Raw genomic sequence first — 17,649 nt, 5'->3', positions numbered from 1 at the left:
TGCCTAAATTATTTAAAAAATAAAAATATACTGCAGCCTAAATTATAAATTCACCTTCTGAAGACTTTACCCAGAGGATCATTTTAAAGCTATTCCTTACATGAGGAAGCAATGCAAATTGAAATATTTCATGTGTAAGAAGGCCCAAAAACCTGCATTTTAACAAATACTCTGGTGTGTCTCCTGTAAGGTGACAAAGATCACCGAGAACTACTAGGATATTTGAAAGAAATAGATGCAGATACATTACAGTGTTTCCTCTCAATTACCAAGGCAATGACTTTGGATAGTTATTTAAACTACACTCCCAAATTTCTGTATCTCTAAAATTCAACTATTCAAAATTATCACACACATCTAAATGACATACTGATGTAGTACTAAGAATCTTTATAAAATGTATTGTTGCTGCTCAAGATAATGCCTTACATATGTATCGATTCAAGTGGTACTAAAGTTTAACTTCAGAACACAAGCTTACTTGCTACTTAGGGATTCCTTGTCCTTGGTGAACCACGTTTTCAAACGATTCCATGAAATAGCTATTAAAGTTGTGATGATGAGAACAGGTAAAGCAATGTAGAAACCTAGAAGCCACCGGTTCTTTTCAGATTTCCAAAAAGCTCTTTCCATCATTAAGCCTAAAAATAAAGAAACATGAAAAAATCAGAGTAAAACAGTTAAGCTATCTAGTTTTACTTTTAAGTTGCACCAAACTAATTATGATGTTCTTTTTGTTATGATTCAAGTAACATGGAAAAATAATAGAATCATAATACTTTGGACTATCTGAAACCAAGTTCCAGAAAGTTGCATCATATTCTATACTGTACAGCAGCTACAGCAAAATGGGGCCCGAAAACGTCAGTGATATACAATGTGGTACAATGGAATTGCAAGGCTATCCAATAAGTTTGCATTGTTACAAGTTGCATTATCATGGAATCAAACTATATTTGTGCATATCCTATTTTTCTTTATTAGATTGCTGACTTTTTTGACTTTGGGGGTGTGTTTTTCTATATGGAGTCACCGCAGCGCTACTAAAATGGCACCGGCATAAAAGCCAGGAGATTGATTCCTAATCCTCACTCTGCAACTAGTTAGCGCCCGGAATGGTCCCTAAACAGATTCTTTCAGCTCCACAAGGAGAGGGACTTCTTTAGCTTACTCTACATCCCTCGTGCCATACGACCAGCACCTAGCATATATGAGGAGTTCAATAAATATTTGCCAAATCAATGAATGAATAACAGAAACTAAAGTCACGGTAAAAAAAAAATAAAAAAAAAATACTACACTGTGTTAGCATCCCTCTGATGTCTCTATAACAGCAATTTGTGAATGTTTCTCATTTAAACTGTAAACTTCTTCAGAGTAAAACTTATCTTCAATTTCCTTTATTTCTTCTATAATTATGAACACAAAGTAACACAGAGTAATTGTTTATAGCTGAGATGACAGAATCACTTAGGAAGGGGGAAATGTTGAACACTAGCCTTAAGGGAGGAAAGTCAATGATATCAGCAGATAAAAGCATTAAAAGATATTCTCAGCTGCAATCATGATATTTGAAAGTTAATATTAGAAAAAAAGAGCAAGATTAAGAAGGCATATTTGGTTTCCATTGGTTGAAAGAAGCCTACTTACCTTTCAATTACAAACAGTGGTTTCTTCCTAAGTGGCAAAAATCTAGCTTTGTTTTGGGCAAGATTAGCTATCTGAGAATTTTATTAACTGGATATGCAAAGAGATAGATATTTGCCTGGTGTTGTTCTGTGAGCTTCCCTGGAACTCCGACTGCAATTTGGACCACTCCAGCCAGGATCACAATGGCATACCGACAAAGATGAGCATACCTAGGATCATTTTTAAAAATTTAAATGATCATGTAAAAATATTTTCTCATAAAAAGTAAAATTATCAGATGGATCATCCAGTTTGCTTTTGCATTTTTAATCTAGTGTAATTTTGTTTGTTTAATTTATTTAGAGAAATAAGCCTATAAATCAAATGCCTGATTTCTTTGCCTAAAAAGCATGCACATACAGAGAGACACACATACACACGACAGCTAAATAAAGCCATGAATTAAGGCTCACAATATTTGCATTAAGAAAATTTAACACCTTCAAATGTTCGACTGAAATTTTACTGTGCAATTTGAAAAACACATACTTAAGTTCCATTGAAAATGAGACGCTTCCAGTGGTGCGCAGGATGCCAGCTGGTACCAGTTCCCAGAGCTGATTATACACATCTCTTCTATCTCCAAGATCAGTGTCCTCCTGTGGTAACCTTAAGTATTTGCTCTTACAAAAGAGGACTTTAGCCTCCCCCAGGAGTGGTCGTTAAACACTGATGAGCATAACACTGCCTTGACCATTATCAAGTTTTATTTTGTTTGCTTTTGTTTGATTTTTAAGCAAAGGATTTTTGTATTACAAGCGGGCATCATATACTTAGATATAGAATAACATTAGGAAATGATGGTTTCTGTTATTAATCATTACCAAATAATAGCAATCACCATCATGAGGTCTACTGTGTGAGTCTCTATTCTGACACTATATGGATTTACTCATTAAATCCTCACAACAGCCCTTTGAGGTTAGAACTATTGTTATTCCTACTTTACAGATGAAGAAACTGAGGCACAGATATTTAACTTGCCAAAAGCCACATGGTTGGTAAGTGATAGAACCAGGACTTAAACCTAGTTTCAGAGCCCTGCCCTTGACCACTGTGCTATGCTACTTCTCAAAATAATACAAAAAAATATATCACTCAGTTCCTAAGATCTCAGTTTAAGAACATGAATCTAATTTCTCTGTTCTAAGGCTTAAACATACAGGGGGAAAATACTCTGTTCAAGGTATCCCCAGCTTCTATCATACAACCTTCATACTGTGTAAATGTTTACTTTTACTCTGAAATACTCATACAGAAGTGATGTTGTCCCTCTAGGAGACACTTATTGTTAGTTTGTCTTAATATTGTGTTGTTACTTTTGGATCACTCTGGTTATTTTCCCGCTGTTAAGCTACTATGTGTCCATTGTAATTAATAACTAATTTGTGAGGAGATCCTTGCACAACTATGTAAGTATCTGGGACTTCAGAAAACTTTCACCCACTAATTTTAGCAACCATTGATAATTATTTAACTCCATTATTCCTACTATATTGATTATATTATAAGAGCCTTCCCTCATTTCCACTTATTTATTCAGTTATAACAATAACTGATTGGTATAGTATAATGAATAATTAATATGATATGATATAATATAATATGATATATATTAGTATAATATTGTATATTGCTGATATGTCCAGATGATCTTTGACAAGGATGCCAAGACCACTCAATGGGGAAAGGAGAGTCTGTCTCGTCAGCAAATGGTGCTGGGAAAACTGGATATCCAATGCAAAAGAATAAATTTTCCCTTATCTCGCACCATATACATCATTTAACTCAAAATGAATTAAAGACCTAAATGTAAGCCCTAAGATTACAAAACTCCCAGAAGAAAACATAGGGGGAAATCTTCATGGCATTGGACTTCACAATTTCTTGGATATGACACTAAAAGCCTAGGAAAGAAAAATAAAAATAGACAAATGGGTCTACAACATCCTCAAAAAACTTTTGTGCATCAAAGGACACAATCAACAGAGTGAAAAGGCACCCTAGGAAACAAGAGAAAAGACTTGCAAATCCTATATCTGATAAGGGGTTAAGATCCAGAATATATAAAGAATATATAACTCAACAAGAAAAAAATTTAAGAAAAATCTGTCAAAATATTTTTAAAAAGTTGTCAAAAAATAACAATAAAAAAATATTCTCAAGGAAGTCAGGGAAAAGGAGACAGTAGTCAATAAATGAAATCTCATTAGATTATTATTGGATTTTTCAGCAGAAACCCTACAAACTAGGAAAGAGTGGGAATAAATATTCAAAGTATTGAATGAGAGAAATCACCTGCCAAGAATAATATATCCAGGAAAGTTTTCCTTTAAGTGTGAAAGATTTGGACTTTTCCAGACATACAGAAGCTGAGGGAATTTACTACCACAAGAGCTGCATTACAGGAAATACTGAAGGGTGTTCTTCTACCTCAAACAAAAAGACAGAAAACTATGAGCAAGATGACTAACAGACAGAACCTGAAATCGCAATTCATGTTCAGAATAGGATATCAAAATCTTAGATATATATAACCTAAAAGTTAAAGAAGATAAGAACATTTTTTTAAAAAGAGAAAAAGAGCTACTGAAGCTTAGAAATAAACTCACAGCATCAAAAAAGTAATTTGTGACTACAAACACATAAAAGGGAGGGGTATAAAAGACTGAATTTGCACAGACTGAATGGAGATAAGGTTCAATCATAAGAAAAAGGGCTACTGTATATATGAAACTTGCTATTCTATAAGCCTAATGATAAACATAAAAATATCTAGGACTAAGAAATATAACAAAAAAAGAGAAAGTGATGGGGGGGATTTAGAATACGATCAAATTAAAATGACAAAAACACATGGAAAAAGAAACACTGGAAACATAGAGCTACTAGAAAACAAAAGATAAAATGACTATAGGAAATCCTCTTATATCAATAATCACACTAAATGTAAATGAAGTGATCCCATCTATTAAAATAAGTGGGTTGGATCAAAAAACAAAACCCAATGATATGCTGCATTCAGGAAACACATCTTAGCAGCAAAGACAAGTACAGACTTAAAGTGAAAGGGTGGAAAATGATTCCCCAAGTAAATGGCACCCACAGAAAAGCAGGTGTAGCCATACTTACACCTGACAAAATAGATTTCAAAATAAAAAATGTAGCAAGAGACAAAGATGGAGATTTTTTAATCACAAAGGGGACACTACATCAAGAAGATATAACACTTCTCATTATGAATGCAACCAATCAGGGATCACCGAAATATATAAAGCAACTACTAACAGAACTAAAGGGAGAAACTGACAAAAACACAAGCATAGTAAGGGACATAAATACCACACTGACAGCTATAGACAGATCATCCAATCAGAAAATCAATACAGAAATATCGGCCTTAATGACACATTAGACAAAATGGACGTAATTGAAATTTACAGAGCCTTTCATCCCAGAACACCAGATTATACATTCTTCTTCAGTGCACATGGAACATTCTCAAAGATAGAAAATACATTGGGTCACAAAATAGTCGCACCAAATTCAAGGAGACTGAAATCATACCAAGCACATTCTCTGATCACAATGTTTTGAAATTGGAAATCAGCTCTGGCCAGCGTGGCTCAGTTGATTGAGCAACATTCCATGCACAGAGAGGTCCCTGGTTCGATTTCCTCTCAGGGCACATGCCCAGGTTGCAGGCTCAATCCCAAGTAGGGAGGCATGTAGGAGGCAGTTGATGTATGATGTTTCTCTCTCATCGATGTTTCTATCTCTCTATCCCTCTCCTTTCCTTTCTCTAAAATTAATAAAAACACTTTTTTTAAAAAATATATATATATCTTTATTGATTTCAGAGAGAGGAAAGGAGAGAGAGGGAGAGAGAGAGCTAGAAACATCAATGATGAGAGAGTCATTGATTGGCTGCAGCCTGGAACCCGGGCATGTGCCCCGACTGGGAATCGAACCCTGATCGCCTGGATCCCAGGTCGACGCTCAACCACTGAGCCACGCCCGGCCGGGCTAAAACACATTTTTAAAGAAAGATATATAAAGACTAATGATAATGACAATACGACATATCAAAAATATTCCAGACAAAAATCAACAAGGAAACAGTAATTCTAAATCACACACTAGATGAGATGGATTTAACTGACATTTACAGAACATTTCATCCCAGAGCTGCAGGATATGCATTCTCCTCAAATGCACATGGGACATTCTCAAAGACAGACCACATGTTAGGACACAAAACAAGTCTCTACAAGTTTAAGAAGATTGAAATCATGTCAAGCTTCTTCTCTGACATTTACACCATGGAGTACTATGTACCTGTAAAAAGAAGGATCCTTTACCCATTGAAACAGCATGCTGGGACCTGGAGAGAATTATGCTATGCAAAATAAGCCAGTCAGAGAAAGACAACTATGATATAATTTTAATCATATGTGGAATCTAATGAACAAATTAAACCAATGAACAAAATAGATCCAGAGACATAGAAGCATGGAACAGACTGATGAATCTCAGAGGGAAGGTGGGGGGTGGGTGAATGGGTGGGGAGAGATTAACATTAGAACTTCTATGCATATATGCATAACCCATGGACACAGACATAGTGTGGTGAAGGCCTGGGGAAGAGGGATGCAAGGGGGAGGGAAATCAATGAGGGGGAAAAGAGGACATTTGTAATACTTTGAAAAATAAAGAAAAGAAATTTTTTTTGGTTAAAAAAAACTTTTCAGATGCAGGGAAAGCAGTAACTTTATATAATTACAGGCCTATCTCAAAAACAAGAAAAATCCCAAATAAACCACCTAGTATCACATTTTAAAGAACTAGAAAAAGAAGAACAAATGCAGCCCAAAGTAAGCAGAAGAAAGTCATAAAATTAGAGTATAATGAAATGAAATAGGGAACAAAAAGACTATACAAAAAATTAATGCAACAAAGAGCTGGTTCTTTGAACAGGTTAATATTGACAAAACTCTGCCTAGACTCACTAAGGAAAACAGAGAAAAGACTCAAATAAACAAAATCAGAAATGAAAGAGAAGTTATCACACATATCACAGAAATACAAAGGATCATACTAAAATATTATGAAAACTATATGTCACCAAATCAGTGACCTAAAAGAAATGGTTAAGTTCCTAGAAATGTATAATCTTCCTAGACTGAACCACAAAGAAGTGAGAAATCTAAAGAGACTAATCCAGAGAGAGGAAATTGAAAGTTATCAAAAACCTCCACGAAAGTACAAGTCAAGGACCAGATGGGTTCACTGGTGAATTCAACCAAACATTCAAAGAAGACTTGATACCTGTCCTTCTCAAACTCTTCCAAAAAACTGAAGAAGAGGCAATACTTTCTAACACATTTTATGAGGCCAACATAATCTTGATACACAAACCTGGCAAGGATAACACACACATAAAAGAAAACAGACCAATATCTCTGATGAATACAGATGTAGAAATCCTAAACAAGATAAAGAATTAAAAATAACTCTACATTATACCTAATGGTGAGATTAGACGTTTTCCCACTAAGATCAGGAACAAAGCAAGGACGTCCCCTCTCACTGTTCCTTTTCAACATCATACTGGAAGACAAGAAAATAAAAGCATACAAATTATGAAGGAAGAAATAAAACTGGCTTTGGGAATGACAACAGCATCATGGTAGCAGAAGGCATCCCTCCTTCCTCCCACACCCCGCTTTTTTAACAACTATATTTGGCATCCATCCATGAACAAACGTGCTTTTATGAGAATTGTATAATTGAGCACAATACACCAAGGGACCCTGGGGAAGTCTTGCCCACCTGTGCATCAGGTAACAGGCCTCAGTATAGGCTGTGGAACCAGCAGGAATCAATGAACAGACCTCAGCCCCTCTTGGCTGCATTTGGAGAAAACCTGAAGAGTTCTGATTGGGCAACAGAAAACTATGAACACAAAAGCCTTGCAGAAGTCCAACCTTTTGAAGAGTGGATTCTTGCATTCTTTTGGAGTAATGTAACTGTTTGGAACACACTGGAGAGGGTAAGAGTAACTTTACCAATGTCACCTTTCCCCAAGCACAGGACTGAACTAGCCAGTGATGACTCACTTCTGTAGGGAAGGGAAAGGAGTGAGTGAGTCCTCACCTAACTAGCTGTGTATCACACAGCTGGGGAAACCTGTTTCTCTCCTGCAGCATCCAGAGTATTGAGACAGGACCTCCATGGCTGGGGGAAGTAAGGTCAGAAAAGAGTCAGATAAGATTCAAAGGACATCGAAGAGACACAGTTCTTGCTGAATGTTTTCAGTACTCCAACAGGAAGGCTGCCCAGAAGCCACTGCAAAAACTTAAATTAGGGATCCCCCCTTGACCTGTGAGCACCCCAAATACCTCAAGTGCTAAACCCATAATTTTTCCCACTTTGTGGCCTACTCCTTCTGTGTACACCTCAGTTGAGCAGCAAGAGCCAGCTTAGTAGACAGGCATTCCCCTCAGAAAATCAAGCCAGGGTACTTGGGCAAGGAAGAAAGCACAAACTTGAGCTGTAGCCACCTTCTGGAAAACAAGAGAGGTTTCCAGTAGCCAGTTGTTTCAGTTGTAAAAATCAAAGAAGACATACAAACTTAAGAATTCTGCCACAAGAAGGAGCAAAAATTGTGGAGCCAGTCTACCCACACAAGGTTAGAGAAAGACTCAAGCATAAGTAAAATCCATAAAAAATATCTCCCACCTGAAGACAACTAGTCAAGATTTAATGAAGTGACTACTACTTCAAGTGTGAAAAGAGCAATACAAAATCCCAAGAAAAATGAACAAATCAAGGAAAAAGTCATCACCAAAAGATAACAATAATACTCCAGCAACCAAACTCACAGATGCAGAATTTAGCAATTCAGCTGATAAGCCTCACAGACAAAATGAAAAATTTAACAAAAAAATATATAAATCATAAGTAAGAACCATAAAGAAATTCTAGAGGTGAATAATTTAATGATTAGAAAAAAATGTAATAGAGAACATCTACAGCAGAATAGACCAAACAGGAGATAGAATTGGTGATCTGGATGATAGGAACCAGGGAAGACAAGAAAAAAGAATAAGAGCAAGGAAAGGATATGTGATCTAGGGGAAACCATCAAACATATAGGTATTAGAATAATTAGAGCACCAGAAGGGGAACAGAGAAGAAAAGGGGCATAAAATCTATTTGAAGAAATAATAGTTGAGAACTTCCTAAATCTGGGGAGAGACCTGGACATCCAAACTCACCAAACCAAAAGATCATTCTATTATCTCAATGCAAAATGGCCTTCTCTAAGACATATTAAAATGACACTCATAGACATTAAAGACAAAAAAATTCTAAGAAATAGCAAAATAAAAAAGAATTTTAATCTATAAGCAACCTCCCCAAAGGCCAGGAGCGAGTGGGGTAACATACGCATAATGTTGAAAGAGAAAAAATCAGCCAACAACACTCTATCCAGAAAACTCATCCTTCAGAAATGAAGGAGAAATAGAAACTTTCCCAAACAAAAACTGAGGGAATTCATTCCCACTAGACCTGCCTTTCAAGGAATGCTGAAGGGTTTTCTTCCATCTGAAATGAAAAGACAATAATCAAAAACATGAAAACATATAAAAATATAGTAACAGACTGGTAAAATTAAATACACAGATTTTGAAAACACTAAATCTGTAATGTGATTGTGAATTAAACACATAACATTAGCATACATTAGTTACATTAGTAACATTAGTTAAAGAAAAAGATTATTAAAAACAAATTATATGGACTGTTTTATCTATAAGATTTTTTATGTAAACTTATACTAACCGCAAAGCAAAAAGCTATAATAGATTCAGAAGAGATAAAGAGAGGGGCATCAAGGTATACGACCACAAAAAAACCACCAATTCATAAAGGCAGACAAAAAGAAAGGGGGAGAAGAACAAGGAAACTAAAAAACAGCCAGAAAGCAAGTCCTTACATATCAACAATTACTCTAAATATGAATGATATTAATTAACCAATCAAAACACAGAGTGGATGGATAAAATAAGTGGATAAAAAAGCAAGACCCAACTGAATTCTGCCTTTAAGAGACTGACTTCAGTTTTAAGAGCATACATAGGCTCAAAATAGAGATTAAAAAATATTCCATGAAAGCAGAAACTAAAAGAAAGATGGAATAGCTATCCTTATGTAATATAAAATAGACTTTAAGACAAAAACAGTAACAAGACAAAAAGAATGTCATTATATAATGATAAAGGGTCAACACTTTAAAAAGACATAACAATCATAATATACACACCCAACTCGACCAGCCAGTATATCAAGCAAATACTAACAAATCTGAAGGAAGAAATTGAGAGCAATACAATAAACATGAGACACTTCAATTCACCACTCTTAACAATGGATAGATAATCTAGACTGAAAATCACAGGGAAATGTTGGGCTTGAACCACACTTTAAATCAACTGGACATAACATATATATAGAACATTTCATCAGACATAGGCAAAATATACATTCTCAAGTTCATATGGAATATTACCAAGGACAGGTCATATCACAGACCACAAAAGAAATCTTAGCAAACTTAAGAAGATTGAAAACATACCAAGTATCTATTTGGCCAAAATAATATGAAATTACAAACCAACTAGAGGAAAGCTGAAAAATTCACAAACACATAAAAATTAAACAACACATTCTGAACAATCAGTGGGTCAAAGAAGAAATTTTTAAAAAAATTTAAATATCTAAAACAAATCAAAATAAAAACAAAACAGCAAAAATATTGGGATGCTGCAAAAGCAGTTCTTAGAGGTAGTTTATAATGATAAATGCACACATAAAGAAAATAGATAATTTCAAATAAGCAATCTAACTTTACACTTAATGGAACTAGAAAAAGAAAAGAAAGTCCAAAATTAGCAAAAGTAAGGTAATTACAAAGATCATAGTGAAATAAGTAAGGACCAAAAAAAAAAACAAAACAAAGAAAAAGATCAATGAAGCTCAGAGAAGTTTTCTGTAAAGATAAACAAATTGACAGATCTTCAGCTAGACTAAGAAAAAAACAGAGGAAAGTGATGTCACCAAGGTGATGACATAGGTTGTTTCCAAGTTTTCACCCTCTCAGAAGAAAAACTATTTATGGACAAGACAGCAATGAGAGAATCCTGGAACATGAGGGTGAGACTAAAGCAGACCCATGCACCACCTAGACTGAGACAGACTGAGAGAGGGTAAGAGTAGCATTACACTGACCATACTGCCCCTTCCCCAGGCCAGCAAGACACCACACTGAGCCTACAGTTCCTCCACTGGGGAAAGAGAGCTCAGGGTGGACATGCAGATCCCCCAGCATTGTGAGTCACCTCCTGGGAGTCCACACTTTGATTCTGCCTCACAGGGATCGGGGGAAAATCTGTGGGGCTTGCCCATTCGGATTCTCATTTTGATGGAGAAAGCAGGAGGGACTTGCAACAACCAGTGCTTGGAGCTTGGTAGTCAAAGTTCCTACCTGCACTGCCCAAGTAGTTGTCCGTACCAGTGGCTTTTCTCATCTCAGAGCCAAGACAGTCATGTAGTATGACCAGGGAACTTGACAGGGTTCAGGTCTGCCTGCTTTGGGACCTCAAACAAAGAGTCTTGCCACATCTGGAACCTGGTCTGTTCCCTTATCAGGCAGGAGAACTGAGAAACAGGCCTGACCACGCAGCTGGGTGTAGTTCCCAGAACCACACAACCAGAAATCCTGGCCAATTTAATCCTACATAATAGTCTCTATAATTAACTAGGGCTACAAATTTAGTAACCCAATTCAGCTCTATTCTAAACTTATTACAGCAGGGCCTAGCTGCTGGGAGAGGTCAAGAAGATGTGACCACTGGTCAGACCCACAAGCTGGATCTTGGAAATTTGAGGCTCCCACTCCCTCCGCTGTTCTTATAATGTGTGCTCTGTCCGCTATCTCTGTGCTAGAAGCTACCCAAGGACACAATCTTGAGACAGAAATGTGGTGATGAGACTATATGAACTAGGTATGTGACTAAACCCAGATAAAGCCCCCTGTATATGTCACTGAGCCCAATTAGGGCCTCTAAAATTCTGGTGGGCTGGTACAGAAAACTACTTATTTTGTGGCTGCCCAAGTCAAGCCTGTAAATTCTCTTGTTGATTAAATTTGCCACCTACCAACTGGAATGGAATGCCTTTTCCTTCAGTCTCTCTCTGGTTTCCACATACAGGGGCCAGTTTCAGATTATATTCAGGAAGCTCCGCAGGAGGATGCAACCCAACACTGGCATATAGTAGGAACCCAATAAATGTCAAATAAGTTAATGAGTGATGCTGAAAAGTGTCTAGGATTAATGTGGTTTGGGGAAACATCTATCACGTGCTTACTTACACCATGTCCATTGCACATTGCTGAACAAGTAGCAAACGCATTGCGAAGAAACCTCTGTTCTACACATTCACGATTTATACAGATCTAATGAAAAAAATTTCCAAGTCAGAGTAGTTCAGCTATTTTAACATTTTAATCAGTAATTTTATAACACACAACCATTCAATGCAATAAATATCCATTTAAGTACTGCTTTTGCTTTACCCCACAAATTTTTATATTTTCATTTTCATTTAATTCAAAATATTTTTCAATTTCTCTTGAGATTTCTCCTTTCTGAATGTCTTGTTTAATCTCCAAGTATTTTGAGACTTTTCAGATAAGTCTAATGTAAACTATAGACTTTGGGTGATAGTGATGTGTCAATGTAGGCTCATCAACTATAACAAATGTACCAACAATGTTTTATCATACAGGACTTATAGTACCATTAAAGGTTACCTGGTACAATTTGTTTTCAAACATTATCACTGAGAAGAACTGTACATGTTATGGGAAAAATTATATTCTTACTAAATTACCAACTGAATAATATCATGTTAATTTTTTCCCTTTTAGAAACATAATTTTATTTATTAAAAATAATTTCACATATCATTTTTTAGCTCTACTATGCACAGGGAATTTATGATAACATTTTAAATCTTTTTTTTAACTTCATTTTTATTGCTGGCACTATTACAGATGTCCCCACTTCCCCACCCTTTGCCTATCTCCACCCAGCCTCCTCACCCCTCTTCCCTCTGGCCATCACGACACTGTTGTCTGTGCATATGGGTTATGCATATATATTCTTTGGCTAAACCCTTCACCTTCTCTCATTCATTCCTCCTTTTCCCCCTCCCCTCTGACAGCTGTCAGTCTGTCCCTTGTATCTATGCTTTTGTTCATAGCAGCATTATTTACAATAGCCAAGATCTGGAAATAGCCCAAGTACCCATCAGCAGATGACTGGATAAAAAAGCTGTGGTACATTTACAATGAAATACTATGCAGCCATAAAAAAGAAAGAACTCTTACCTTTCGCAACAACATGGATAGACCAGGAGATTATTATGCTAAGTGAAATAAGCCAGTCAAAGACAAACAAAAACCATATGTTCTCGCTTATATGTGGAATATAATGAGCAAAATAAACTGACAAACAAAATAAAAACAGAGGCAAGGAGACTTTATTTATTAATTGTTTTGGCTCCATGGCCTAAATATATCTACTGAGTTCCCAGGCATACCCTCCTTCAAGGAGGCATTCATGGCTCCTAGGCAGGAAGAGGAAGCCTGGCAAGGATATGGTCAGGAATAAAATAGACTTTGAAGTAAATTTATTCTCTCTGTTTTCTCCAGATTTGTGTCAGCCTCTGAAATAATGAATTATAATAACAATAAATAATAATATCCAACTTGCATTGAACTCTTACTATGTGCTGGACATTGAGCTAACCACTTCATACTGTTATCTAATTTAATATTCTCAATAACCCCATAAATTAAATGCTATTTTATATCCCCACTTTACATATAGTTGTGGTATCTCAGACTTGTTAGGTAACTAGCAAAATGTAAAAACATGAGGTGAATAGACCCACGCTATTATGGTCAGTTAATATTTGACAAAGGAGGCAAGAACATACACTGGAGTAAAGACAGTCTCTTCAATAAATGGTGCTAGAAAAATTGGACAGGTACATGCAAAAAAATGAAACTAGGCCACCAACTTAAACCATACACGAAAATAAATTCAAAATGGGTAAAAGACCTAAATGTAAGTCACGAAAAGTCACAGACATCTCACATAGTGGGATTTTCACTGATACACCTCCTAGGGCCAGAGAAACAAAAGAAAAAACACACAAATGGGACTACATCAAACTAAAAAGCTTCTGCACAGCAAAAGAAATCAGCCTCAAAATAAAAAGGAAACCCATGGCATGGGAGAACATATTTGCCAAGAATGTATCTGATACGGAGCTAATTTCCAAAGTGTATCAAGAACTCATACAACTCAACCAAGAGAAAGACAATCCAATTAAAAAATGGGCAAAGGGCCTGAAAAGACACCTCTCCAAAGAGGACATACAGATGGCTAAGAGACATACGAAAAAATGCTCAAGGTTACCAATCATCAGAGAGATGCAAATTAAAACCACAATGAGGTATCACTTCATACCTGTCAGAATGGCTCCATCAACAAATCAACAAATGACATGTGCTGGCGAGGGTGTGGAGAAAGGGGAACCCTAGTACACTGCTGGTGGGAATGCAGACTGGTGCAACCACTATGGAAAATAGTATGGAGGTTCCTCAAAAAATTAAAAATGGAGCTGCCTTTGGACCCAGTGATTCCACTCCTAGGAATATATCCTAAGAATCATGAAACACTAATCAGAAAGAATATATGCACTCTATGTTCATAGCAGCACAATTCACAATAGCTAAGCTCTGGAAACAGCCCAAGTGCCCATCAGTAGATGAGTGGATCAAAAAGCTTTGGGACATTCACACCATGGAATACTATGGAGCTATAAAAAAGAAGAACCTCATACCATTTGAAACAGTATGTATGGACCTGTAGAATATTATGCTAAGCAAAATAAGCCAGGCAGAGAAAAACAAGCATCACATGATCTCACTTATATGTGGAATCTAAAGAACCTAATAAACTGATGAACAGAATAGATTCAATGACATGGAAGCATAAATCACACTGACGTATCTCAGAGGGAAGGAGGGCGCTGGGGGGGGGGGGGGGGGGGAAATTAACCAAAGAAGTTATATGCATATATGCACAACCCAAGGACACAGACAATGGTGTGGTGAGGGACTGGGGAGGAGGGTGGGGCAGGGTGGAAGCAGTCAATGGGGAGGAAAAGGGACATCTGTAATATTTTGAACAATAAAAAAACAAGAACAAAAAAACCATTAAGAGGTGAAAATTTGATTCTATGCAGCCTGATCTAACTTGTGATCTTATCTACTGGGCAACAAAGAGACCCATATTACCCAGTGGGATTTCTTCTTTTTTTCCAAGAAGAAAAGTGAATTTCCATGCTAGAGAGTACTTAACTACAATGTAGTACCAAGACCTCGCCTCTCCCCGCTCCAGTCACCAAACACTTGGTGGTTTCCTTGCTCACAACACTGAAATTCTGAAAAGGACCAAACTGATCCATTTCCCTCTTAATATTTCATCTGGAGTCCAAATGAAGCTTATTCATTTCCTTTATCTAAATATTTAAGGTTACATAGCACTAAACATGAGTTTAAATTTGACACTGAAATGAAAATATGTATTAAATAAATTTAATTTAAAAAATAAATTGTAAATCACTTACCCTCTCAGTATCACATGGAGATCCACTAGCGACCACCATTGGATCTGTAGTTGGGTCATAAAAACTGTAGTCTAAAGTTATACATATCACGTTTCGTACAAAAGCATAAAGCACAGAAACATTATCTTTAGGGAAAGGAGTTAGAGTAGGGTAGGTACAAATTAATCTTCCACATATAAGATTCCTGCAAACATAATAAAATTGCATGATTATTATACATTAGGCATTTATTGGAAATGCTTCAGATTTGCTTTCTATGACAAAAATTAAAATAAATGGTTGATAATTTATGGCAACATGTCTAGGGAAAATGTAATACTTTAACACTCACATTTAAAGTAAAAAGTAAAAAAGTATAAAGCCATTGATACAAGATTATCTTTCAAAGCTATAAATGGTCTTTTATTCACTGTGCAGGTTTACATACTTATTGTCAAATAATCAATTCACACAAGCATTTTATATGATATAATGATGAACAAATTATGACCCATACCCTCAAGATCCTTACAGTCTAATACCAAATGTGATGTTTTGTTGAGTCATACACTTGAAATCTGTATGGTTTTGTGAACCAGTCACCCCAATAAATTCAATTTTTAAAACGGATAATTGTTTTTAAAAAAGTGCTACAAATGAAATAAATTCTTACAGAGATTGAAGATGAGGACACATTCTAATTTAGCAGTCAGGGAAAATTTCAAAGAGAACATGCCATCTGAGTCAAAGCTTACAAGTTAGTAGGGCCTTAATAGAGTGAGGCATTTCTAAACAAAAGTGACAGCATAAGCAAATCAAGGAAGCATAAAACTATGTGGTATATTTACCAGTCTACAAATTCCATGAGTACAAGGGCCATAGATGACTTGCTAACTAGTATCTAGCCCAGTGTCCAGCACATAGTAGGTTCTTAATAAATGTTAAAATAAATTGATGACCAATATATCAAAGAGCTGGCTCTTCAGATGCAGGAAAAGATGAACTTCATTTTATTTATTTTTTAAAATTTATCTTGTTGAAAGTATTACAGATATCCCCCTTTTCTCCCCATGGACCCTCTCTACCCTGTACCTGCACCCCACCAGGCCTTCACCACACTATTGTCTGTGTCCATGGGTTATGCATATATGCATATACATGATCTCACTCATATTTGGAATCTAATGAACAAAATAAAATAACCTGGTCAACAAAATAGATCCAGAGACATAGAAGCATGAAAAAGACGGACAAATCAAAGAAGAAAGGGGAGCTTGGGGGTGGGAAGAGATTAACCAAAAATGAACTTCACTTTAAAGACACTGGGCAGTCTTCAGGTAGGGCAAGCAATCAAATGAACAGGGACAGTATTTTTATAAAGAAAAATGAGCAGGTTCAGAAAGGAAAGGTGCAACAGACATTAGTTTCAATCATGTATTGGACTTAGGGGCCTAATGATCATCTACATATGTTTAAAAATTAGATGTAAATTTAAGCCTCTAGCACATGAAAGATGTCAGGGCTAGAGATTTTAATCGAGATTCACTCCCATACACATGTAATACTTGGAACCGCTGGAATAAATGACACATATGAAGAAAAACTAGTCCTGGCCAGTGTGGCTCAGTTGGCTGGAGCATCATCCTGTACACCAAAAGGCTGCAGGTTTGATTCCCGATCAGGGCACATTCCCAGGCTGCAGGTTCAATCCCCAGTTGAGACATGTATGGGAGGCATCTGATGTTCCTCTCTCACATCGATGTTTCTCTTCTCTCCCTTCCTCTCCCTCTCAAAAATCAATTTTAGAAGAAAAGGAAAACTAAACAGAATCTTACAGAACATAAAAGTATCTTTAATATTTACATAGCATACCTCCATTGACAGAATACATACTGGCCTCTGGCCTTACCGCAGTTCCCAAACCTATCACGCTGAATTTGTATTTCTTCATAGCAGTTAAATGGAGCATGGTTTGAACCTGTCAAAGTTTAAAATATATTTGGATTAAAAAGCTCTTTATTTTTCATCTTCTTCATTCCTTCATATATTATGTCTCCTTTTCCTTTTTCTCTATTATCTAATTCAAAAATCTTCCTAACGAAGTTGTTGAAAAAGAGAAAAATTAAAGTGAAGGGACAATGCTCATGGTTATTCCTCCTTTCCATTTTGTGCTATTGTCATCACAAAAGATAAGAGGGAAAGAAGAGTTAT

The 17,649-nt window shown here is 36.2% G+C and overlaps 1 protein-coding gene across 1 annotated transcript in view; it reads right to left on the bottom strand.

The window, feature by feature from the left end:
- Positions 1–477: 477 nt before the first annotated feature.
- Positions 478–17,649, bottom strand: part of LOC107544721 (disintegrin and metalloproteinase domain-containing protein 32-like) — a 105,535-nt gene continuing 88,363 nt past the window's right edge. Inside the window, exons 15-19 of the mRNA XM_087813639.1 lie at positions 17,311–17,416; positions 15,460–15,643; positions 12,128–12,211; positions 1,766–1,859; positions 478–641 (exon numbers count right to left, since the gene is read on the bottom strand). Coding sequence (XP_087669765.1) covers positions 478–641; positions 1,766–1,859; positions 12,128–12,211; positions 15,460–15,643; positions 17,311–17,416 — 632 coding nt within the window. The remainder of the gene's footprint in view (positions 642–1,765; positions 1,860–12,127; positions 12,212–15,459; positions 15,644–17,310; positions 17,417–17,649) is intronic.

The sequence above is a fragment of the Miniopterus natalensis genome, chromosome 2, assembly GCF_054644295.1.
Source record: "Miniopterus natalensis isolate mMinNat1 chromosome 2, mMinNat1.hap1, whole genome shotgun sequence".
Taxonomy (NCBI): domain Eukaryota; kingdom Metazoa; phylum Chordata; class Mammalia; order Chiroptera; family Miniopteridae; genus Miniopterus; species Miniopterus natalensis.
This window is presented reverse-complemented; position numbering and strand designations above follow the sequence as displayed.